Below are 25,319 nucleotides of genomic sequence, written 5' to 3' on the forward strand. Positions count from 1 at the left end.
GGACGAGTTCTCCTCTGTCCTGTGGGGTCACTGAGTCGCCGTGGACTTATAGGCAGTGGGTTTTGACCCCCCACTGCTTACTCTTCAGTGGGGGACAGAGATACCCCTCCCAGCCCTCACTTTGCATTCCAGCTCCCGGGAGAATGCCTCCCCCCCCATCCTGGTTCCCCACTGCTGGCCTTCCTGTAAGAGTGGACAGGGACAGAGGGCTCATGGTGGGGAGACGAGTAGCCCCACCCCATCTCCGTCCTCCCTGAGTCAGGCTCCCCCAGGAGACAGGAGCAGAGGGAGGCGTCAGGGATTTGCTGCATGGAGGAGGGGCTCACACAGGGTGAGGGTGGGTGTGGCTGTCATCAGGGCCATCCAGTAGGTTCCAGCTCACAGCCTCCCCATGTGCAACAGAAAGAAACCCTGTCCTGCCCCGCACCACCCTCAGAATTGTCTGCTTGAGCCTGGGGTGGCAGCCACTGGATCCGTCCAGCTGTGGAGGGCCATCCTCCTGTCCGCTGCACCTCCACTAGACCAGGCATGCTGTCCTTCTCCAGGGACTGGTGTCTCCTGACGTGTCCAAAGCATGTGAGACAAAGTCTCACCCTCTTTGTTTCTAAGGATTACTGTGGCTATACTAATACTTCTTCCAGAACAGACTTGTTGGTTTTTGGCAACCCATGGTAATTTCAACATTCTTCTCCAGCATATCATTCAAATGCATCGACTCTTTTTTGGTCTTCCTTATTCAATACCCGACTTTCACGTGCACAGGAGGTGATTGAAAATACCAGGGCTTGAGTCAGGTGCACCTTCGCCTTCAAAGCAACATCCTGGCTTTTCAACATTTTAAAGAGTGCTTGCAGCAGACTGACCCAATGCAATGCAAAGACTGTCAGAACCCCATAGACGGGTCCTTAGAATGGATGGGGACTCTCAGGAGTAGCCTGGAGCTGGGTTCCAGACAACGTTGTCTCCAACCCAGGGCCTCTACACTTGGCTTGTCTGTAAAGGACCACATCCGGCCAGTTGGGAGCAATGTCTTAGGGACTTGATGTTTTGCTTTTATTCTGTATGCTGGTTTGTAAACGTCCGTCTTTAACCATAGAGATGTCATGACTATTGCATATTGATAAGATAACCAGCCTCCCTACAGGCAGATGCCCGAGCATGCTCCTGCTGGCCGGGCCAGCCAGGTGAACATTTGCTCTGGGGGCTCGGAATGCTTTGGGTGTGGGTTGGAAATGCAGTAAGGAGGCATTAACCTGAAGGCTGTCTCTCCCACTGGCAGGCAGCTGCGAGGAGCCCCTGCTGTCCACCCTGCCACCCTCGGCCTTCAGCAGTTCCTCGGCCCTGTCCAGCAGCCACAGTCCCAGGTTTGCCCGGCTCAACCGGCGAGATGGTGAGTCTGCTTTGCCCTCACGGGAACAGCACTGCAAGTGACTGGCTGATGTGCTGCATGCGAGCAAACTTCCAAAGGCCCTCGACACAGACGTCCTGGAACACGACCTGTGCAAGGCCTGTCCTCTCCCTGCCCACCATGACCTGCATGCAAGTCCTCCCTGTGCCCAGAGGACAGGCCAGCCATAGCTGAAAGCCGTGCGTAGCATGGGCCGGACATCGGACAGTTTGTACTTGTGATATGCCAAGTCCCTTTATATGTCATCTCTGCTTCACACATGCTCTCGAGGTGGGGGGCGGAGGGACCAGTCCCTGGAGAAGGAACAGGGACATCGTGCTACCTACAGTGGAGCGTTGGGGAACAAGAGGGAGACACTCAGCAGGATGGGTTGACAGAGGCGCAAACATAACGCAGTTATGAGGGGCAATAGCAGAGCCAAAATCAGCACACACATGTCAGATCCCACGTGTGCATTCTGTATGGGCTCATTAGCCCTGAGGGTTTACTTCTTCTTCTTCTTCAAGTCCAACAAACACTAGGGGGCGGCTGATTCTGTTGCTGCTGTAAGAGATTACCACATCCACTCACCTGGGCACTGCCGACCCCTCCGTAGTAACCCTATGATCTTTGAAGCTGTAAATCTTTCCTGGAGCAGACAGCCTCACCTTTCTCTCACAGAGCCTCTGGTGGCTTTGAACTGCCAACCTTGTCATTACAATCAGCTTGCTGGGTGGGGCCACCAGGGCCTATAACTTTGTAGCTCACACAGAACAAACTTGCAGCCATCAGCTGATGCCAATTCACCAGGACCCTGTAGGACAGTAGAGCTGCCCCTTTGGGCCCCCACGTGGGCCACTCCACTCTGCCTGTGGAGTTGCTGTGAGCCGGCATCAACTGGACGGCAGTGGGTTTTGGAGTTTTCAGTGTTTCCATTAGTCCTGTGTGAATTTGTAAGTAAGATGGAGACTGAGTGTGCTGACATTGGAGCAGGCGGCAGACTTGACCGCTGAAAGTTCGCTCCTGAACGAATGCTTGGCTAAGCACCTCTCAGTGGCCGGATTGTGTTTAGGCTTGCCTTTGCCACGCGTCCCTCGCCCACGGGCCTGTGGACACAAGCGCTGCTCATCGGACCTTCAGTCCCTACCCCATGTGGGTCCCCAGCACCTCATCTGCTCCCGCGGCTGCCGGGGGCTGTTTGCAAAAGGGCTCTCTTTCTCCAAGTTCATTGTCTAACTTCTCGCTGGACACTAGAAGGCCTTGTTTTAATAGTGTGTCAGTTCTTTCCAACCCCCTAGCCACCCTCCACCCTTGGAAGGAAAGGGGACTTCAGGGGAGCATGCCTGTGGGCATCTTAGGGTCCTGTTCCCATCCTTAAAGACTTCTTGCCTGGACCTCCGCATAAGATTCTTGCAAGAATGATGCATCAACACCCACAGTGAGGGCATCTGACCCTTGATGAGCAAACAGAATTTGTGAAAACTATAACCATGTAAGAGGATCCCACGGCTCATTCTGTGCTTCAGCGCGCACATACACACACATACACACACACACACAGTCTTAATCACCTCTGATTTCTTTGTAACTTCTTGATCTTCTCAATATTTATCACAGTGAACTTTGGCCAAAAATATATAACTTATATTTGATGTTTTAAGCATTTCAGATTTTCATAGACAGGTAGATAGCTAGCTGGCTAGATAGGCAGATAGCGATAGATTGCCAGATAGAGAGAGGTGTGTAGATAACAAGAAAGACAGGTAGGTAGAGAGACAGGTAGGTAGGTAGACATATAAGTAGGTAGATATGTATTTATGTAAAGAGACCGGTAGGTAAAGAGATTGAGATATCCTCCACATACATTGCAATGCAGGTATTTAGAAATGTTTCAATAGTTATCATTGTATACAAATGTTTAGTGTGTCCTTAGCCTGGCCCCCACAAGCAGTCAGAGCACCACCAGTTTACACTGCACCCAAGGGCGCACAGGGATTGCAAAGGCAGAGGGATTTACTACTGTCATTGGTTCCTCCCAGGCCTCATCTCAGGCCTTCTTCCCTCTTTCTCTCGGTTCTGTTACTTCTGATTTTCCAACAGATCTCTGAGGGAAGTAGCATCGCTCCTGGACAAACAGGTGAACTCAGATGACCGCCTCGATCCAAAGCTCAACTCCATTTACTCAAGCTGTGGCCGGAGAAAGGGGCTCCTCTGTGCCAATAAAATAGCAACACACAGGAAAGACTTTGGGACAAGTCAGTGCTTGCTCTGCCTGTACTTGTTTTAGGAGAAACGTAACCTTTTTTCTTTTGGTTCTGCATTCCAATCAAGTTCTCTCCAGGATCCCAGGCTGAGGGATGGAGAGTGGTAACTGGTGAAGTCATGGACTCTACACTCAGTATTGATTTGCCTTTAATCAGGGTGCCTGCTTGGGTGGGGTGACTGATACCCCCCCCCCATGTACATAGCTCACACCCTCCATCCTAGGAAACAATCCCCTGTCTTTATTTTCCTATAGCTCATAAGGAAGCAAGATTTCAACCTTAATGAATTTTATTTGCATGTTAATTAAGTTTAAAATGGCCCATTTTAATTATCTTTTACTTGCTAATTCATTGTTTTTGATTAGTTTTTATTTTCTTCCCTCCCCACTGATAGCCTGCAGGGATCACAAAGGAATTGCAAATTGAGAGTGAGTTATTGAAGGCGGTAGGCATGTTCCCAGGGTCATAACATTCTCATTAGATCTGGGCCAGGCTGTGAAGGATGGCTTGACAAGGGATATGAGCAGGAATACCTAACCAACAAACAAATGGCCCAGACTCGGAAACACGGGAAACACCAGCCGCCCCAGGGAGCATCTGGGACCTCTGAGCTAAGAGGATCGGGAAGAAAAGCGATAACTCTTGGGTCCGATGAGCACCACACTTGGGCTGCAGGAGGTGGCAGGGCAGTTTCGGATTGGTACCCGATGCCCTGGGCAGCTCACCTTCTCCTCCTGGAGCGTTGCACAGGGGCTGGCAGAGCTATCTGGGCACCTCACTGCTCCCCAACCTGGTGCCTGGGTAGTGCTTAGAGTGTCCTGTATCTCTGCCAATAGTATGGGTGCTGGTCTCCCACCACAGTGATGGGGTTAGTCCCACCGGGCGGTAGGGTGCAAGGGTTGGAGGCACAGCCACACACATGCACTCTGAGGACATTGCGGGAAGTGACAGCTTAGTGGGCATTGGCGAGACATTGTTATGCCCGTGTGTCTGTCTGCATGGACGACAAGGAAAACCACGAGGAGACTTTCTTTCACAAGACCAGTGGACAGTGCCTTCCAGCACCAGCATGCGGCTTCCACGGACTCCCCCAAATGCTTTCCCGGGGTAAACGGTGCCTCCCTGGCTGAAAGGGATGCTTGCAGGGGTCCCAGGTTCACGGCCAGGGGTCCGCAGGCCGCCTGGTACTCTGGTGGAAGGAGGGTTTCCGAAAGCTGTACAGTGCTCATCACGATGGCCCCGGGGCAGGTCTCCAGCCAGCTCTAGGCCCAACACTTTGCTCCAAATGTCAACTGCTCAGTTTGCTGCTGGTGCCAACTGTTAGGGGGTTGGGCTGCTAACTAACAAGGGCAGAGGTTCAAGCGTGGCCCCCCTCCCAGGGCATATTGGTGGACAGCGGTGTGATGGACTTTTGAAGACCCCGGTTCACTCTGAGGACACAGCTGTTTGACACATGGTCACACAGTATACTTCAGTGCCTCCCCCTCACTGCTGAACAAGGGAGAAGTCCCCAAAGGCTGCCTGGGAGCCCCAGCCAAACAGAGGAAGCTCCTCATGAACCGCCCATCAGATGCTTCAACCACTGTGCTCACTTTGCGTCCTCTAAGCTATCACCGGACACTCCAATTCAGCGTCCCTCCGCCACATAGAGCGACAGGGTGATTTCCACTTCTCACACCCGGTGAAAGTGCAATGCTTTTAAACGCTCCATTCCTATAAAGAGGGCTCACTGGAGAATTTGTGTTTATTGTGTTACATTGACAAGAAAGCAGGTCTAAAGCCCAGCTAGAGGACCCCTCGTGGGCAGGACACCGTCACACTGGCACCCAGTCTAAGTTGTAAGTGTCAATACGCTGTATTTGGCAGGAGCCAAATCTGTCTGGGGATGAGCAGAGCACTCCACAGCCATGCCCACCATCACCTCACTTTACCTGGAAGACAACTGAACCGAGGCCCCTGTTTGGATGACGTCACACAGAGGATGCGAGAAGCACCCAGCCAGAAGCACCCAGCAGGACCCAGATCCGGGTTCACAGAAGCATTTTGCAATTCCGCAGTGTCTGCGGTTCAAAACCACCAGCTGCTCTGTGGGAGAAAGATGAGGCTTTCTACTCCTATACAGAGTTACAGTCCTTGAAACCCACAGGGGCAGTTCTGCCCTGTCCTACAGTGTCACTGCGAGCCGGCATCGACTCAGTGGCAGTGGGTTTGGTTTGGAGTTCTCACCAGACATCAGCACACTGAGCCCTGCCTCCACCAGCACCGACTGCATACAGCCTACACTGACCAACACCAGAAAGGCCAGACCAACAAAAAGAAAAAGAAGAATATATTGGAAAACTACCAAGGCAGAGGGGACACAAAGCAGGACAGAGGCCCAGGCCCCGATGCAGACCCTCAGACCAAGAGGAGAGTGGCTGCGGCTGTGCTACTGTGCACATGGGCACTGGAGAGTGAAGCCCCGGCTGAGAGTGCCGAAGCTGAGAATGGGTCTTCAGATTTGCTGGTACCACTACAAAACTGAGCGTCAGAGCCCACCTAGGAGAGGGTGGTGCCCAGGGACAAGCCACAAGCCATGCTTTAGGCTCCCAGGTGTATTTGTCCAGGGTGGGGGTGGGGCGGTGACCAGACCACCACCACTAATCTCACTGCCATTGACACTATCCGGTCTAAGAGGGACCCTACCAGAGAGGGTGGAACTGCCCGTGTGGGTTTCTGAGACGGTTATTCTTGACTGGGGTGGATAGCCCTGTCTTCCTTCCCCATAACAGCTGACTTGTGGTCAGCTGCCCAGCTCATAGTCACCAGAACTAGAGTCATCTAGTATTCATGATTGGCACAGCGAAGGCGTGAAAAAGCTCCTCCCTGATGGAATGGATCAGGCAAGGTTGTTAGAAGCACAAGTCAATTAGGAAATCACCCTAAGTCTAGCACGATTTCGACGTTCAGAAACAAATGTTCCCAGTCAACCGAAGGAAATTACCAGGCAGTAATAAGGTCTGACTGAAGGCCAAGAGGATAAAAGCAAGCACAAGAGGAGGTGTGAGTGGCAGAGATGTAAGATGCGAGCTAAAATGTGTGCGATAAATAGTTTGGAGATCATTGAAAACTAAGAAATTCAAGTCAAACCAAATGTAATGTCTAGGTTGGACAAGTAAAGTCAAGGCCGTCAGGAGTTGATTGAGGAACAGAGTGGCCTGTGAATACCTGTTCCTGAACGGGCTGGAATCACCTTGCTCGGTCATGGGCTGTAGTTATTTCCATGTATGCCTGACTTCTAAGTGGAAATTCCATGTGGTCTGTAGTGGTCTTTCTCCATCCCCTGCCCCTCCCTTGCTCCGCTCCCATCTACCACGTTCCCTTCTCAGAACACTTGTCTCCAGAGAAACCCCAGACAAGTAAGTGATGTGATTTTATTTAGAAAATCTCCCCAAAATCTTTATAAAAAACTCTCCTAGAACTAATACATTGTTTAAGTTTGTGAAATAAACTTGTAAACATCAGCTATAGTTCTATATACACTAAAATTAATAACCCAGTACCAGTCACAATTGCTTAAAAATGACTTACATAAGTGTAAATCTAACAAAATGATCACTTGTATATTTAAAACCATGCAAGTATGACAAAAGAAATCAAAGACTAAGCAAATGGAATAGCATCTACTGTTGCGGACTGGCAGCTCACACAGAGTAAGTTTCCCTCAATATCCCCAAGCTCATATACACATTTTAACGAAATTCCTATTCAAATCCAGCAAGTTTTTTTTAAGCCAGAGACAAGCTGATTATAAAATGTATATGAAATAGTGGAGGAATGCAATTAACCAAAATTGTAAAAAAAAAAAAACACAGTAGGAGTAATTAGTCTACCTCATTTTTAAGACATTATAAAATAACAGCAATCAAGATTATCTGATGTTTGTGGAGGAGTGGATACATTGAAGGAGAGGCTGGAACCCAGAGCACAGACAGATGTGTGGACAAGTATACACACCTCAATGTGGGCAGAGATAGGACAGCAGCTAACTGAGGAGAGAGGGCCTTCAACAAGTGGACACTCATAGCCAAAAACACGGAAAGGAAGAACTTCAACCAGAGCCTCGCTCTTCTTACCAAAGTGGGTCATATGTGTAACAGTAAAACGGAAGAGTGCAACGTGTTAGGGGGAAACTGCAGAATCTCAAGGAGACAGTTCTCCAACTTGAAACCATCAGCAGGGTCATAAAAAAGCATGTTGATTAGTAAAACTTAAAGGCAACCTGCTCGGTGACAGGCTGTTAGGGAGAGACCCCGATGACCCTGGGGTCGAGTACTCGTCCTCTTGGGATGGACAGAAGCAGGGGTCCTGCTCACGGGGTGGTGTTACCCTTGGAGCCAGGCAGTCGGTCCTGACTCACAGCCACTCTGTATGTCAGTCAAGAGAACTGGATAGGACCCCCTCCTCTGGAAAATATTCCTAGGAGGTCCTCCAGGACCCACCCGCACTCCCTGCTGACCAGCGGGGTCCTGTGTGGTCCTTTCAACTCAGGTTCTGAACATCATGTCCACGTTTCTCTGCAGAGCTAAGCTGTGCAGTCAGCTGGGATCTGCCCACAGGCTGAGCTTGTCCCAGCTAAGGCCGCCTTCTGCTGGTGGAGTTACTTCTCAGTGCTCATTCTCACTCTGCTGTTCTTACCACAGCGAGCCCCTGATTTGTGAGAACCCACTGTGTAGGGACGGGAAGCGAACTGCACACTCTCCAGTTCACGTCAGCGGAGGCACAGCAGCCTCGCTGAGAAGGGCAAGCAAGACGTCGATTTTAACCCCGAGCAGGACTGTGCTGCTGCCCAACCCCTCTGGAGTTGGCAAATGAAACTCCAGCTGTTGTGGTGCTCGGGTCTGTCAAGTCAGCTCCAATCCACACCGACCCACGTGCCATAGGCCCTAACTGCTCCTCCCCACAAGTGCTCCAGCCATGTGTCCACCCACCCGTCGAGGGCCTTCCTTCCAGCTTCAGTTATCAGAGTCAGCTTTAGATTTATACTAGTCGATTCCAGTGATGGACTGAAACATTACTCAGAAACACTTCTGTCCCTTTCCCCCACTTTTGTGGCATTGTTGCTCTGTGTGGCCTTTCTGTTACATTAAACCCAACAGTAGGTGGTTGTAACTCTCACTGGACTACCCACCCACTTCCCTTAGCCTCTGAGGGCTCTGCATCCTGTGTTAGTCTGGGCTGACTAGAGAAACACATTCACAGACACTCATATGTGTGTGAGGGGACTTGATATCAAAGAGCAATTGTACATTAAGGAAATATCCCAGACCAAGTCCATAAGTCTGCTATTAGCCCATATGTCGATACCAGTCTGTACATTCCTCTTACGATTCATGCAATGATGCCGAGCGCAGGAAGATCACAGCCAGTGGGTGGAGGGTCTTGTGAATCCAGTGGCGGTGGAAGCATCTTAGTGCTGGTGGGGGTCCTCACGTGGCTCCTCCCGCTCCAAGACTCTGGCTGCATCAGTGTAGCTCCATCTGGCTTGTCAACAGGACTGTCTCACAGGGAGACAAGCAGAGAGAATGTAGCTGGCCTCCAGTGAGCTGTTTATCTCCGTGGCACCTCCAAATGAGGTCATCCAGCTGCGACCTGATTGACAGGCTCGACTCCCCCCCTGACAAGTTGACCGGAGGTGATGTAACGGCCACACTCCCACTTGTCTCCTTTGGACCTTTATTGCAAATGCATCTCTGTGTAGACTATGTCCAGGAAGACATTATCCACATCCGGTTCTATTCAGCTGACTTTGCAGCACTAAGAAGACACACGGAACACCTGAGTGCACGTGGGCACTGCCTCCCACTCTGCACACTGACCTGTGTGGCCTGTCCCTGGCCCATGTGGAGACTCCTTATCCCCCCAGGGGGATGGGGTGGCTGTGAGCCACAGGGTCTGTGTTTTACATTCTTGCAGCTTCACAGGTCACTGGGGCAGGTCCCACAGCCTTCCCACCTGCTTTCCCCTCTCATGTTCTCGGAGGAGCACCCGAGTTTCAGAATTGCCATGAAGAACTGCAGCCGCCTCCCTGCCACAGCCTCTGCTGCAGAACCCGCATGTGGGATCTCATGATGGTGGTGTGAACGGCCGCAGATCCCATGGTGAGGGGTACTGCGGGGAGCCGGTACAAACCTGAGATGTGATGTCACTTCAGCCTGGCAGCCACTCTTCTTGGCCATGAGACTGATGTCCCTCTACACTAGTGGACACGGAGATTAGAGAGAGTGTCACTTCTCACACCAACACCCCAGTATAAATGCTCTGCACCATCTCCCAAACCTCCCAACATGGATATTCTTAAGCGGAGCCAGTGACAAGTTTGAGTTCTCAGTGCCTCACACGTAGGAGAATGATCCTCTGTAACCATAGCAGTGGACATCAATACCCATTATCAATCCATAAGGTGATTAGAGCGGAGCTTTCCTCACCCAGCTCTGTTGGTTGGGATCTAGCTGTACCAGCAGGTGCTCTGGGGTGGTTTCTGGAGCCGGGCCGCCCTTGGTCTCCCAGAAGCACTGCATAGGGGCTCTTCCAGGCCTCCCTTCAGGCCTCCCTCCCGGAGGTCCTGGGTGTGCAGGAAGCTGTCAGCTGTGGCCATGGGGACTTTCAAGAGACCACAGACAGGTGGAAGGTCTTGACGCAGCTCCCCACAGCTGTCAGCCCACACGGTAAGTTTAGGACACCCACCTTCCAGAGCCTTAGCAGGGAAACAATCCCCTGAAAGGCTGGGGTGCATTCTCCTCAAACAGCAAACGCTCACCCTGCCTACCTCAGAGCCGCCGTCTTCATTTGCACCGTTTCTGCCCTCCCCCAGCCCCCTACCCCCATGGCCTCCCCGTGCCGTTTCTGCATGGCCATCTTTCCCTGGGCACTCATGTGTAATCTACCCCTTCCTTTGAGACAAATCGACTTTGTGTGTAAAAGAAGCCGAGGAGGCACATCCTGGCAGCCATGGGGGGCTTGTTGTGAGAATGCCAGGGAGGAAAGAGCCTAGATGCTGAGGGAGGGCTGGGGGTGTCAGGGTCTGAAGGACAGACAGACTGAAGACCCCGTGAGAAACAGCATGGAAGTAGGTCCATGGTGCTGTGGAGAGCACAGCCCAGGCCCAGTGGCATCTGTGTCCCCCCAGGCTGTGCACGGGCCCTCCACACAGGCCCCTCATCCTTACCTGATCCCTGTCAGGGGGTGGAACTGTGCAGTGTTTGCAGGAAAGGGTGGGGAGATCCAGTCAGAGTTTCCTAAGCAACTCAACAGAGGCCAGTAATGAGAGAACAAAGCAAAATTCCCTATGGCTCCACAAGCTCTAGCAATGCACCTCAAAGTGACACAATCCACAGGTGGGCTCAGCCCACAGGGAACACATCACTAGCTCAGGCAAGCAGCATGCTGGTCCGATGACTAGGAAGAAAAGTGAGGAAGAAGCCAGCCTCAGAGAATCATTTATCTCGGATACCTTCCAATCAAGTTTCAACCTGATTACCCTCTACCCACATGTTCCTACAGGAGCCTTGTTGACACAATAAACCTAACTATCACAAAGGGTGTGCAGGGAGGGCTTCTGCAGGGACAGGCCTTTGACTTCTGCACACTGGGGTCATGCGACTCGATGTCAAGAAGACCCAAGGGTCATGATCAATGGAGAAAAGGTTGCAGTTGTCAAGGAGGTTGTCTTATTTGGATTTACAATTGATGCTCATGGAAGCAGCAGTCAAGAGATCATTGACTGCACTGGGTAAATTTGCTGCACCAGACCTTTTTAGAGTACTGAAAAGCAAGGATGTTACTTTGAGGACTAAGGTGTGCCTGATCCACCCAAGCCATGGTGTTCCCATAGCCTCATCTGCATGTGAAAGTTGGACATTGAATAAAGAAGACAGAAGCATCTATGCATTTGAATTGTGGGCTGGAGAAGAATGTTGAAAGTAGCATGGGTCTCATGAGAAGTGAGGCTTGAGTGCTCCTTAGAGGCAAGATGTGGTCTCGCATACTTTGGGCATGTTGTCGGGAGAGACCAGCCCCTAGGGAAGGACATCCTGCATGGTAAAGTAGATAGACAGCAAAAAAGAGGTCGGCCCTCAAGGAGGTGCTTTGAACAGGTGGCTTGAGGCAAGCTCATCACCAGCCCGAGCCATGCAAGTGACGGAATCTTGCTTGCTGAGAGTGAGCCCATGCCATCGTACTTTCATTCCCCTCATCTGCATGCGAAAGTTGGACATCGAATAAGGACAGTGAAAGAAGATTTGATGCCTTTGAATTATGGTGCAGGAGAGGAATATTGAAAGTATCATGGACTGTCTAAAGAACAAAGAAATCCGTCTTGCTCCTTAAGTGCAAGGATGGCAAGGCTTTGTCTGACAGACTTTAGTTAGCCATCAGGAGAGACCAGTCTCTCAAAAAAGGATGACATGCTTGGGAGAGTTAGAAGGTCAGTGGAAAAGAGGAAGACCCTTGGAAAGATGGATGGACACGGAGGCTGCAACAATGAGGATGGCATAGGACTGGGCAGTGTTTCATTCTGTTCTGCAGGGGTTGCTATGGATTGGAACTGACCACACGGTACCTGACAACAAGATACCTATCACCTGTCTACCTGTCATCTAGCTATCTACCCATCCATCACCTTCTCTCTCTCTCTCTCTCTCTCTCTCTATATATATATATATATATATATATATATCACCTATATATCTATCCTCTATCTATCATATATATCATGTAGCTAGCTAGCTATCCATCCATCTACCCATCCACCTATCTAGCATCTATTATCTCTCTCTCTCTCTCTCTCTCTCTCTCTCTCTCTATATATATATATATATATATATATATATATATATATATATATATATATATAATCTATCATCTTTGTCTATCTGTATCTAAATGTCTATCAGTTGCTCATCTATTTACTAAGTATCTACCTACTTACCTTGATCATTCATTTACTTACGTGTCTGTCTATATATATATCATCTATCTATGACCAATCACATGCATATGAGGTGAAAGAAATTACTGTGACAATGGGCCTCACTTTCAGTAAGAAAGATTGTGTCAGCTGTATGACTCAGGTTGTTAATAAGCTTATCTGTCTTCTATCTATCTGCCTCTCTGCTTCTCTGTCATCTATCTGTAGATCTACTTATTTCTGTTCAGCAGATATTCTTGCCTTTGGCTTGCTCCGGTAGTTTTATTACATATAATTCACCTGTGATATGAATCAACTGCCCTTGGAGAACAGATGCTCAAACAAATGAATGTGCCCAGGAGACACTGTTATTAATCGTTTGTACCTACAGCTACTCCGATTTTCTCAAGATGACTTCAAACTCTGAGTGTAAATGTTCCTTATGTATAACTTTTGTTAATAGATGGATCCTAGCAAACAGCGCTGCTCATGAACTTCTCTGCTGTCCGCCACCTCTTGGCCCTGGCTGGCTGGCCGGGGGTGGGTGGAGGAGTGGGGGAGGGAGCGTGGTCTGGAAGTGGGCGTAGGGAGAAGCATGGTGGTGAATGCCCTTCACAGGTCAGGAAGGGTGGCAGTGGACAGGGGTGCGGACCAGGAGGCTGGGCATGCGGGTAGGGGCTGTGCTGGGTTTTGTTCCATGCCATGTCCTGGTACTTTAAACCAATGACACCATCCAGTGACTGCAGGTGTGCTGGCTGGAGCTACTTGCAAGCACGGCTCTGTTTTACAGCCTGGCCTCGGTCGTTGTCCGAATGCCGAGTGGTCCTTTCGCTCTGCACTAGGGAAAGGGCTGCCACTGCTCTCACTGTCTCCTGTCGCACTGGGCTTCCAGGCCTCAGCTTATTGGGTGGGACCCTGTCCTGCTTCCTTCCCCCACGTCTGCCTGGCCAGGTTTAGTCAGCTGGGCTGACACCATGGCCCCAAACATGGCAGTGAGGGCAAGGGTGGGCGGTATTTTGCCGGTTGCCCGTGGGTTACGGTGAATGAGGTGGAGCCAGCACGACCGCTAAGGGCTTGTGCACAAAATCCATGAGGAGCGCCTGGCGCTGGCATGGCTTGGTCTTCAGCCTTGAGGGCTGACTGGGGCCCCGTCCCCATCCCGGAAACGCTGTTGTGACCAGTCCAGGGCTCAAGCGCTGGGTCCCCCACTAGCATCAGAGGTGGGGGATGGAGGATGGAGACTTGTGGGTGATCTTCCTGCTTGTCAGAGCAGGGGTGTGGGGTCTGAGCAGGCAAAGAGCAGCCCCCTTCTCTAATGCACAGTGGAGAACTCCCCTGTGTAGCTCTGTCACGAGGAGAGATGGGGTGCATGGCCCGGCTCTCTGCAGATGTTATTAGGAAGAAGGCGGGGTTGGCAGTTGGATCCTTCTGAGCAGTTGTTGCCGTCGGCTGTAGATGTGGCTGCGCCTCCCTGTGTCCCCCACACAATGGAGGGACCTGCTGTGGTCCAGCCCCACCTCCATGTCCATTGTTTCCGCCACTGCCTTTTGGGTCCCTCCAATGTGAGCACTCCTCTTTCAGCACAACATGGGCTGTAGGCTTCTCAGAATATAGTCACCAGACATTTCTTCCTAGTACGTCTCGGTGCCACTGAAAGCCGCCCACCAGTGTGACCCTGCTGGGATTTGAAATACCACTGACGCTGTATCCAGGCAGCATGCAAGTCAGTTCAGTCAGCAGTGACACACACGGTCATGGTGGCCTTGTGTCCATCTGTCCAGTGGCAGATCAGCACAGGCCCGGTGTCTGTGCAGGGACCTGGGGGCCTCTGTGCAGCTGGGTGTGGCCACTTTAATTAGGGGACACTCAGCCCTGAGCTGGGCGCTGGGATGATGAGACTTCTCATGGACTTTGGACGTGTTGTCAGAGAGAGCAGTCCCTAGAGACAGACCTCAGGCTTGGTAGTGTGAGGGGCAGTGACAAAGAGGAAGCATGGACGCAGTGCCTGCGTGCAGGGGCTGGAACGAGGATGACTGTGAGGGTGGGGTCTGCTTCTGTGGAGCACGAGGTCCCCTGTCGCTCAGAAGACGAAGGTTCCAGCCGCCTTGGACGCTCTGGGCGCTGGGATCCTGGCTGAAGATTCGCTTTTCCAAGTTCTGTTCTTGTGTTTCCTCCCCTTAGAGTGGGGAGTAGTCAAACAAACCAACAAACCAACAACCCCAAGAACCAGCCAAGAGAGAGCCCAGCTCTGCACGTAGCCTGTCACAGCGTCGGTTTGCAGAGCGGGGAGGTGGGCAGGCTCCCCAGCTGTCCTGGCCGTGAACCAAATGGACTAGTCTCACATCCACACACAGAAACGCTGTGCAGGGACCACTGGGTGACCCTTCTCCGATGCCCTGCTCCCTCCTCTCCGGGCCTTTTAATGAGTCTGCTGCGAATTAAGAAGCAATCAGGTGAGATCCCAATGATTGACATTTGAAACAGTGCAATTAACCCAGAGGAGACTTCCTTTGGGGCAATCCTAAGGGAGCCTTTGCCTGAGTGGAAGGTCGGTGCCCATGGAAGGAGCCTGCTTAGTGTGGCGTTTCATGGCCTCAGCTTCATACCTGGTGAGCCACCCTTCTGCCCTCTGCTCCTTAAATTCCACAAGAGGCACAGACAAAGCTGGCCTGGCGTGGCCCAGCCCCAGTCTGCCACATCAGAAAGCAGAGCGACCCTCCAGGCTCTGGTCAGTGGGAAGAGCCCATGAAGAAGGCCCGGAGGCTGCAGTGTGGGGCAGGGTTCGTGCAGGATCCGGAACCACAGCGTGCAATGCAGGCTCAGGAGTGTGCAGCCAGGTTTCCCTTCCCAGTTGGTGCAGGGCAGCGCTCCTGCACCTCTCCCCTGGTTCAACAGCCAGCAGAAGGCCTGCTCTTTCCAGACCAGAGGACTGGCTCCTTCCAGCCTCCCAGGGCATTTTCCTCCTAGCCCCTCCCACTGTCCCTGCTGGTTTGGGACACTTCATTTGCATAGTAGACACAGCTGGGCTCAAAGTGTATGCTAATTAATCTCAGAGCAGACTGCAGACAAAAAGCATCAAACCAAGTTGTTTATACTTTCCCCAGGAAATGTCAATTAACCTGGGCCAAAGTAACAGCCCATCTAGGGTAGAACACTTGGTGATGCAGTGGTGACGGGTTGGGCTGTCAACCACAACAGCAGTTCGACACCACTAGCCCTCCATGGGAGAACAACGAGGCCTGGCCCGTAGGGTCCCTCAGTGGAACGGACCCCATGGCGGTGACGTGTTTTCCATTTTTGAGGGCTGAAAACTGGCCTCGGGTGAAAGGGAAAGTCTCCAGCTGTCTTCCAAACAACCTGGGCAGAGGCCCCGCAAAGGCATCCTCGCACCACTCTGCCTGGTGCCGTCCAGTTGATGCTGCTTTCAGAGCCCCATGGACGGTGGAGGGAAGCCCGCCCTGGTCCTGCGCCGCCCTCTCAATGGTTCCGTCCAAGCCCACTCTTTTTGCCTCGGAGTCCACCCACAGTGTGGAGCGCGGGTTGTTTCTCTCAAGCTCTGGCTCAGGAATCTCAGCGGGTCGTGGTGGCTGCCATGTGTGCCACCCACTGCTGTAGAGGTGGCCCGCTGGTGACGCTGCCCCTTGCTCCTGCGTCCACGAGGGGCCTCCCCTGGCCCTATATCTGTTTGCTTATCATGGACTGAGAGCAGCAATAACTCAAGAGATAAGATCCTTTTTGAAAAACGTCTTGCACTGTTGGAAACACTTTCAGGGTGTCCTGTGTTCTTTCACCCCTCTCCCCCAACACCTCCCCTTTTCACTGTCTGTCTGTTTACTTGTCTTCGGGGCTCCTATGCTTTCTGTATGGTGCTGGGATGAGGCTATGGGCTATTATTGTGGTCTCTCTGCCTCAGCTCTGTGATCCATTCCCACGGGTTAAAAACAATGAACTTACATCGACCCCACTGACCCCATCCCTCCCACCCACGTCCCTTAACCCCCCTTGCCCCTTACTTATGACGTCTTGTGCCCGTGTGCGGGGTGTGGAAGGCACCTGCAATCTATCAACTCATCTGCCTACTTCTAGTGCACACGTAGAGTAAGCAGTTTCCAGAGGGCTGGCCCGTCTTCCCATGGCACGTGCTTGTATGAACTAGATCCCAGAGTTGGCGTGGAGTCTGTAGATCTTCCGCTTGAGACAGTTTCCCCTAGACGAGGCTAGTCTTTCCTTCCCTCCCCGGGTGCAGTGTGGCTGAGCAGCGAGGCCAGTTATCAATGAGTTGATTCTGATCATAGCCACCACAGTCTTCAGGGCTGACTTGTTCACAGAGGGCTTGCCGACCTTTTCTTCTCAGTCACCTCTGGTTCATCGCACAGCTCCAGCCTTTGCTTCCCAGCCAGTGCGTGAGCCGCCTACACCCTCCTGGGAGTCTGTGTGCTGGTGTGTGTGTGTGTGTGTGTGTGTGTGTGTGTGTGTGTGTGTGTAACAAGATGCCTGAGACTAGAGGACACAGCTGCTGCCTGACCAGCACAACTCAGAAAGGTGTCCCTGGAAGAGGTACTGGATAGAAGGGTGACAATGCTAAACAAGCTCAAAATCCAGTGGTCAGCTGGGGGTCCACCCATCTCACTGAGTCCCTGGGACTTCAGGAAGCATGAGGCCACACAACCCGGAACAGGGATTCTCACACTTCCTAATGCTGCATCCCTTTGACAGTTCCTCATGTTGTGGTGACCCCCAACCATAAAATTATTTTCATTGCTACTTTATAACTGTAATTTTGCTACTGTCATGATTTGGGCAACACCTATGAAAGGGTGGTTTGACCCCCAAGGGGTCACAACCTACAGGTTGAGAGCTGCTGACCTAGAAGAACACACAATAATCCAGGTCCCATATTTTTAATATGTAATTCATGTTTCTCCATAGTTTTTATAATTTGAGGTTATTTTCTCTAAGTTCCATAAATATTATTTTCCCAAATGTGATACAGGCAGGTTTCTTGCCTCTATTCCATAGTCTTGCAAACAGATTGTAATATTCTCCCTTCCCCATTTTCTTCCTCTCTCTCACCCCACAAGGAGCCGGAGGCTGGACTCCCCGTGTGTCTGACAAGTATCAGTGGCTGCAGGTCGACCTTGGAGAGAGGATGGAGGTCACGGCGGTAGCCACACAGGGTGGCTACGGCAGCTCTGACTGGGTGACCAGCTACCTCCTGATGTTCAGTGACAGTGGCAGGAACTGGAAGCAGTACCGGCGTGAGGAGAGCCTCCTGGTATGTCCTGTCGCCATGGTCTGGACTGCGTCCCTGCCCCCTTCCCCCCCCCCCACCCCCCGACAGAGCCGAGGACCTGTGTGGAAGGGACAGTTCTCCAGGGTGATGCGACAAGGGTTTCATCTCGTGTGGCGCCTGCCTAGGTCAGCAAACGTCTGTGGTTGCTGTCAGCTATCTCCAGGTGGTCATAACTCTAGGTGGCCCCACTTGCAAGGGACTGAAAGGCTTCCAGGTCCTGTGCCAGCCATGATTGGCTGCAGTCCTGCCATTGTGACCCACAGATCATTTGTTGGCTGGCTTTAGGTGCAGTCACCAGGTCTTTCTTCCTAGTCTCTCAGCCTGGACGCTCTGCTGAGCCCCTTCAGCATCATTGAGTCACACAGGCCTCCACTGACAGATGGGGACAGCTGTGTGTGACCTGTGCTGGATGGGGCTCTGACTCAGGTTCAAGTGCAAGCACTGACCACCAATGCCCCCCACAAACACCTGCTGTCAGATGATATAAGCCCCTGCAACATGTATTCAAAAGTCAAATACACATCACGTGGCACCTGGCTCGTGTCTTGAACTCTGCGTGGGGTTGACACAGCCTCTGCGTTGTCTCGTGTATAAATGATGAAGTCATTCTTTATATTCCTGCTGCACCTCTGCAAGGGTCTAGAACAATCTCCCCATGAGCGTGGAGTCCTGAAAGGCAGGACACCGAGGGGCGGGGCTCTGTTCTCAGAGCAGGCTGGGGTTCTGCAGAGGAGGATACTCTGGGGCTCAGGGGTGTAAGCTCAAACCTCACAGCTGTGAGACTAATGTGGGAATTGGGGGGTCACTATGAGTTGGACTCTACTCAGTGACAATAGCGTGCTGACCACTCAAGAAGTTGCCACGGGTCAGTGTCTCTTAGGGCGGTTGTCCCCTGTTCTGCCCTACCCTGTTGGGTCGCTGTGAGTCAACGTCGGCTCCAGAGTGGTGAGCAGGGAGGAAGGGCAGCAGAGACCCATGGTGCCCTCCATCGGAGTCTCTGGGGACAATCTGGACAACAAAACGCCGGTTATTAGCACTAAACCCTTGACCCTGGCTCATGGTCCGGTGCTTGGAGTGCTCTCGGGACCTAGACTACATCTCCAGCTCACTCCTCCATGAGGGTGAGGGGTAGTTGGCTTGTTGGCTCTGGCAGGAGGGTCTGAGAAGTACATGGCTAGCCCACCTGCACAGAGTGGCCCCTGACTCTTTTACTGTGGGGCTGGAGGAAGACTGTGGTCAGACCACATAGAGGGCACTACTGTGGGAGCCCTAGAGCTCAGAGGCACCCTCTGGACATGGGAGGTCTGGGCCCCTTTCTCTCTTCCTTTGCCCTTGCTCACCTCCCTCCTCTTTCGTCCTGGTTCCTGCTACGTCTCCATGCACCCCTTGCCTCCATCTTCCTAAAATGCAGGATCTAGAAACAGCCAGGAGGACTAGGCTGGCCAGTCAGGACTTGGAGTGGAGGGACTTGATCCAGGGAACCCATCACAGGGCAGACTACTTTGGGGAGCACTTCCAACTGTTAGAGGGGCCCTCTCTGCTCCATCTGCACTGGCAGGTGTCCCTGTGCCCAGGGTCACTGCATTGGGAGTGGATGACATTGGAGGAGTCCCTGTGCCCAGGGCTCCACACATACAGACTGACCACAGTGCGGAAAGGTGATGGCACCAGGAAAGCACCTGTGCTCAGGTGTCATCCTCATTGGTTCACTGCCGTGAGGCAGCCTGGAAGCTTCAGCTGGCCCTCACTTCACTATCATGTGACAACTGTGTCCCCCAGAGGACTGTGTCTCAGGACAGTCTGTGTTTCCTGCTTCTGTAATTGGACTTGTGCCCTTCTCATTAGAAACCCATTAGAACTCTGGTGTATAGCACACACTCCTGAGGATTCAAGATGTGAGTTTGCTACAGATTCACTGAAGACTTATGATTCAGGGGGATGCTTTTCCACTGTGTGAGTGTTTTGCAGGAGAAATACACCTGTCACCAAAGTAAATGGAAAAGTAGATTTGAGGGGAACCAAAAGAAAATAATTAAAGTAACTCTAGGTTTAAATATAAAACCATTGCTCCGCTGAGTTTGCACGTGGCCTTGAGGAATTATACACTGGTAGGTTCTCTGAACAGATGTAAATCCAACTAATGGAATATTTGTAGCTTTACATTTCTTGGATGTCTTCCCAACACACTGGGAAGAGGACACCATTGTGGGGTATAGCATTGTGAGGGTGTATCATTCTGGGAGTGTAGTACTGTGGGGATGTAACACTGTGGCAATGTAGCATTGAGAAGGTGTAGCATTGAGAAGGTGCAGCATTGAGAAGGTGAAGCATTGAGAAGGTGGAGCATTGAGAAGGTGGAGCATTGAGAAGGTGCAGCATTGAGAAGGTGCAGCATTGAGAAGGTGGAGCATTGAGAAGGTGCAGCATTGAGAAGGTGGAGCTTTGAGAAGGTGCAGCAGTGAGAAGGCGGAGCATTGAGAGGGCGCAGCATTGAGAAGGCGTAGCATTGAGTATCGCACCCCAGGCCACGTTCAGAAAGCCCTGCAGTAGGCACTGTGACAGTTAAAGCAGGAATGCTGTGGGGGTGGGGCGGTCCTGAGGGGCCTTCAGGTGTCCATCTTCTGTCAAGTTGCTATAACTCTGCAGCACACACAACACGAGGGCCTCCGTCTGCCTTTTTCTTTGATTGCTTGAACATCACGGCTCATAGCAGTTGTCACATCAATAGACTCATGGGGCCGCACAGGTTGTTTTTGTTTTACGTTTGCTCCATCATCACTTTGTCGTCCATGGTGGCTTGTGTGTTGCTGTGATGCTGATTGGTAGGGACCTTCTTCAAATACCAGCAGGGCCGCTAATGGCCGATAGGGTAGCAGACAAGGAAGGAGGGCCTGGCCACCTACTTCTGAACAGATAACCCAGAGAAGCCCGCAGGGCACCCGTGGGCATGGTGTGGCCCGCTGCTGGGAGCTTGTCTCGAGCATACAAAAAGGACTAAGTCCTGAGTCATTTTATGATGCTGAGTTCATGCATTTATTCATCAAGGAGGTGATAAGCCTTTTCACTAATATACTCTAACTTAATTCACAGCATGCACAGCCACACACCTGGCAATGCATCCGAAGTGGCTTACCTTACTGGTAAGGTAAAGAGAGCTCAGAGTGAAGTGGTGTCCCCTCTGCTTGAAGGAGTCCTGGATTGTGTCTGCCACCGGGAGGGTTTTTACACGCTAAAGTAGACAGCTCTGCTGACATCGGTGTTACGTCGCTAGCCCCTGCTGGTGGGTGTGATCAGTCTTCCAGGGGGCGCCTGGAGCTTGTGTGCTTGTATAGACAACGTGACTAAGCATTGATCTTAGGGGTGACTTTCATTAGAGTTTCTTTTGCTCATGTCAGAGCTGAACCCCTCAGACTGGAAGGCTTTCAAACACGACCCAGGAAGAATGCCTTCTCAGGTGCTGAAGTGCAGTCTGTCTTAGTGATGTGGCTGGAACACAGCTGTGTGGCCTTGCTCGGCTGGTGTGGCCCACTGCGGAGGGGAGGAGAGGCAGGAGCTGCAGACCCCCATTCCTAGTCCGAGCCAGGAATGTACCGGGGGTGTCTCGGAGAACTGCAGTCATCAGAAAGGTTCTGGTGAGCATGAAGCTCAGACGGGGAGCCCGGGCAGCAGAGGGCAGAGGCGCTGGTCATCACTGCACATCACCAGTGAAGGCCAACATGAGTGATAGGCAGGGAGCAGGGGCCGTTGGCTTTGTTTCATTGACCAGGCATAGGCCTTGGATGGATCATAACAAACCAGAGATCCCACTGGGTGGAACGGGAATTCCAGAACCTTCCATTTCACTCGTGTGGAATCTGTACACGGACCAGGAAGCAGTCGTTCAAATGGAACAAGAGGAGAGGCTAGGGCCTGGATTAGAGTCAGGAAAGGTGGGCATCAGGGTCGCATCCTCCTTCAGACTTAGTCCATCTGCATCCGTTGCTCACACTTGGAGAAGCGGAATACACGAGGAAGGATGTTAGCAACCTCACCATGCAGATGCCACACCTTGAAGCACTTGCTAAAGAAGTTCTGCAGCCTTCGGGGTGGATTACAGCTCAACGTAAATAAATGCCAATCCTCGCACCAGGGCCAACAAATAGCATCGTGATAAGCAGAGAAGAGAGTTTCATCTTGCTGGACTCCCCCATGAGCTCCCACGTGTGCAGCAGCAAGAAATCAAATGATATGTGTGGACAAACGGCTGCAAAAATTAGGGTCAGACATTCAAATGCCGAGCTTGCACTTTCGGGACTGCGGTGGACCAGGCTCGGCCAGGGTTTGCAGTCGCCCCACCTGCCTGGGAAAGCTGGACCCTGAGAGAGGGAGGCGGAGAAAAATGAGGCGAAGGAAAACAGCACTGAGGACGCTGCGGGCTGCAAGAAGAGCAGCTGCAGGACGGCCAGAACGCTCCTAAGAAGCAACCCTGGGAAGAGTTCTTCATCAGGTTGTGCTTCGCTCGAGAGCCCGGCCAGCACAGCCACCAGCTGTGTGGACCTCGCCGCATGTCCTCTACGGTAAAGCAATCACGGTATCTCTAAAGGGAAAAGAGCCATATAAGCCATGGATATACATGAAAGGCTTTGGGACTATGATTCATGGTATTTTCAGTCACCTCATATGTATGGGAAATCTGGACAATGACTAAGCTAGAATGAAAAATTAATACCAATGAATCAAGGTATTAGTGAAAAATACTGAATAAACCAAAAGATATGCTGCCAAAAGATGGAGCACATCGATTTTGGACTGTGTATAGTGAGGATGGGAAGATTTCATGTCCTGTGGTCTAGATGTGATCAGGAGGGACACGTCCCTGGAGAAGGACAGAAGGACATGGTGCTTGGTTAAGCACAGTGCTGGCATGAAAGACACGGGTTGACATTGTAGCTGCACAAAAGGGTTCAAACACAACAACAGTGAAGGGGATACCACAGGCTGGGCGGCATTTCACCCCATTGTACAGATGTCTCATTTGTAAAAGCTGAAGTAATGCATCCAGTAATAACAACGGTGTGTATTCGGTGCAAGTCGACACAGCAAAACTGTCCAATTAGGAGTTGTTCCCAATACATATCGCTTGTTCTGTGGCCTGGGCTGCTGTCCCCTTACGATGGAGCACCCTCGCTCATTCCCCCTGGCGTGTTAGCCTGGGCTCTCCAGAGAAGCACAACCAGTGGCACTCGGTTGTGAATGGCTACGGCAAGAGGCTTTTGTCAAGAAAGGGCTCACGCAGCTGTAGATGAGAGCAAGTCCATTCCGGTTCAAGTCCGTGGGTGGGTCGGATGTCAGCTGGAGGCTTCCCCTGACTCCTGTGGCTGCAGGGGCTGATGGACAGGAAGCAAGAGCATGAAGCAGGAAGACCGCAGGCTGGTGGGTGTGGCATCAAAGGAACCCACGGATAGCACCACTGATGGCTTTGGGGATTGGCCGGTGATATGAAAAAAGGTCGAGGAACGAGATCCAGGATCCAGATCCTGCGGAAGTGAGCGAGCTTCCCAGACGGTGAAGCTACATGAACAGTAGGTCATGCCCTGCACGAAACCGCCCCTCAATTGTATCAAGGTTGTGGCCAGATTAAGGAGGGGTCCTCCATGCTCTTCGAAGAGTCCAGCATGGAGGTGGCCGCACTGTGTGAGAGGGACTTGTGGGAGCCTCCTGGCCCAGGCAAGGCAACGTGAAACCTGACGACCGCACCGGGCTCCGTTTCCATTTCCTCATCTCCTGTCTCCATCTTTGGTTTGGGCCAGAGATGGATGGCCTTTTGGTCTTGTAGAGTGGATTGTTCTGAGGCACGTTTTTCAAAAAATTATATATAAACTATATAATCTCTAATGTTATCCAGCTATTATCTATCTAATGGCTCTGCCTGTCATTTGACTGGAGGATGGCCTCTGGGAGTGTCTTCAGTTTCGAGTTGGAAAGTTGCCTCGAATCAGTGGTCGCTGGAGCTCCTGCAGTAACTGGCTGCCCGGTAAGTGTGAATGCGCATGCGTTTGCTTTGAGCTTTGTTCTGCACTCTAAACCCAGTGCAGCCAGGACTTTCAAGTATGGCTTCTGTCTGAGGCCGGTCATGGTGGCCGGGCACCATCTATTTCTTCTGGTCTCCTCCTCTGTGAATCTTCATTTTCCTCCGTCCTCCTTTGTTCCAGGAGGGAAGATAACAATAGTCGGGCCTTAAATGTTCACCTGTGAGCTCCTAAGACCCCAGGAAGGTACAACCACCAAACGAGAATGTAGACTGTTCTCTGGACTGACTCAGATGTCCCCTGGGATTGTGGCCTTCAAGCCTTTATGTTATTGTTAGCTGATTTGGGGATAAGATGGACAGACATTTTGTTGTTGTTGTTGGTTCGTGAGGCTTCTCTAGATGAAGTCAAACTACCAGGCATTTGGTGAGCAGCTGAGCACTTCAGCTGGACCCTGGGCGCATTGGGTTGTGTGCGCACCGTGCTGCTGGCTTGCTTTGCTGTTGGGCCTGTTCCCAGTCTGCATGGGGCGTGGACACCCTGAGCACGGTCCCTCTCACCCACTGGTGGCTGCAGCCACTTGGAGTCTTCGGGGTGTGTTCGTACTCCATCAGCACCTCTGCAGGAAGCCCCCATGCCCCCTGAGCAGTGGCTGCTGCTCTGGTTGATTCCTGACTGGTTGATTCCTGTGGTCCATCATTAAAGATGACATCAGACTTGTGTGAAGCTGTTTCCAGATCATAGGTGTGGGAAGGAGGTAGCCAGCCTCTGCGGCAGTCCTGACCACACGCCCACTTTCTGGGGGAGACCGATGTGGTGGGCACTGGGGCGGGCCTTGAATTTGTTTGGGTTTTGTTTCCCTTGAGGGAGAAGCAGCACACTGAGCCTCCTTTCTCATCTTGCCATTTTCTAAGCTGGCATTTTTCACAGCTGCTAGGCCCCACGCAGCTGACCGTGAGCTTACAGGACGGGGGGACCCTGAGTGAGGCTACTGCTCACTCAGCTTCCTGCCCAAGTAACCCTCTATGCCTCGCTGCTCAGCCACTCCCCTGTGACCACTCTGCGTGGGTCCCCTGCCACAGGAAGCTCCCTGTCCTCGGGCGTCCTGAGGCCAGTCAGTGACCACGGGACGTCCTCGCACCTGAGCAAGGGGTGGGCCTGAAGACAGCCTTGGGCCACATTGCATAAACTACAGGCGCAGTTGACTCTCGTGGCATGCTGTGATGTCGGTGGTGGCAGTGACGAAGGCCCTCGCTGGCATGTTGGAAATGGGGGCGTGTGCCCACAGAGGTGGCATTCTTGGCAGGGTCCTGGGAGCATGGCAAATCTCCAATTAATAAGTTCCTGTGGGTATTAGAAGATGACTCTTAACTAATAGATTAACTACCTGACCAATTAATGAATGAGCTCAGTTTGCAGC

At 51.9% G+C, this 25,319-nt stretch overlaps 1 protein-coding gene across 1 annotated transcript in view; it reads left to right on the forward strand.

Annotated features, from left to right (window-relative positions):
* Positions 1-25,319, forward strand: part of LOC142424768 (contactin-associated protein-like 4) — a 129,015-nt gene that overhangs the window by 12,893 nt on the left and 90,803 nt on the right. Inside the window, exons 2-3 of the mRNA XM_075530106.1 lie at positions 1,280-1,390; positions 17,680-17,873. Coding sequence (XP_075386221.1) covers positions 1,280-1,390; positions 17,680-17,873 — 305 coding nt within the window. The remainder of the gene's footprint in view (positions 1-1,279; positions 1,391-17,679; positions 17,874-25,319) is intronic.

Source organism: Tenrec ecaudatus, chromosome 13, assembly GCF_050624435.1.
Source record: "Tenrec ecaudatus isolate mTenEca1 chromosome 13, mTenEca1.hap1, whole genome shotgun sequence".
Classification (NCBI taxonomy): domain Eukaryota; kingdom Metazoa; phylum Chordata; class Mammalia; order Afrosoricida; family Tenrecidae; genus Tenrec; species Tenrec ecaudatus.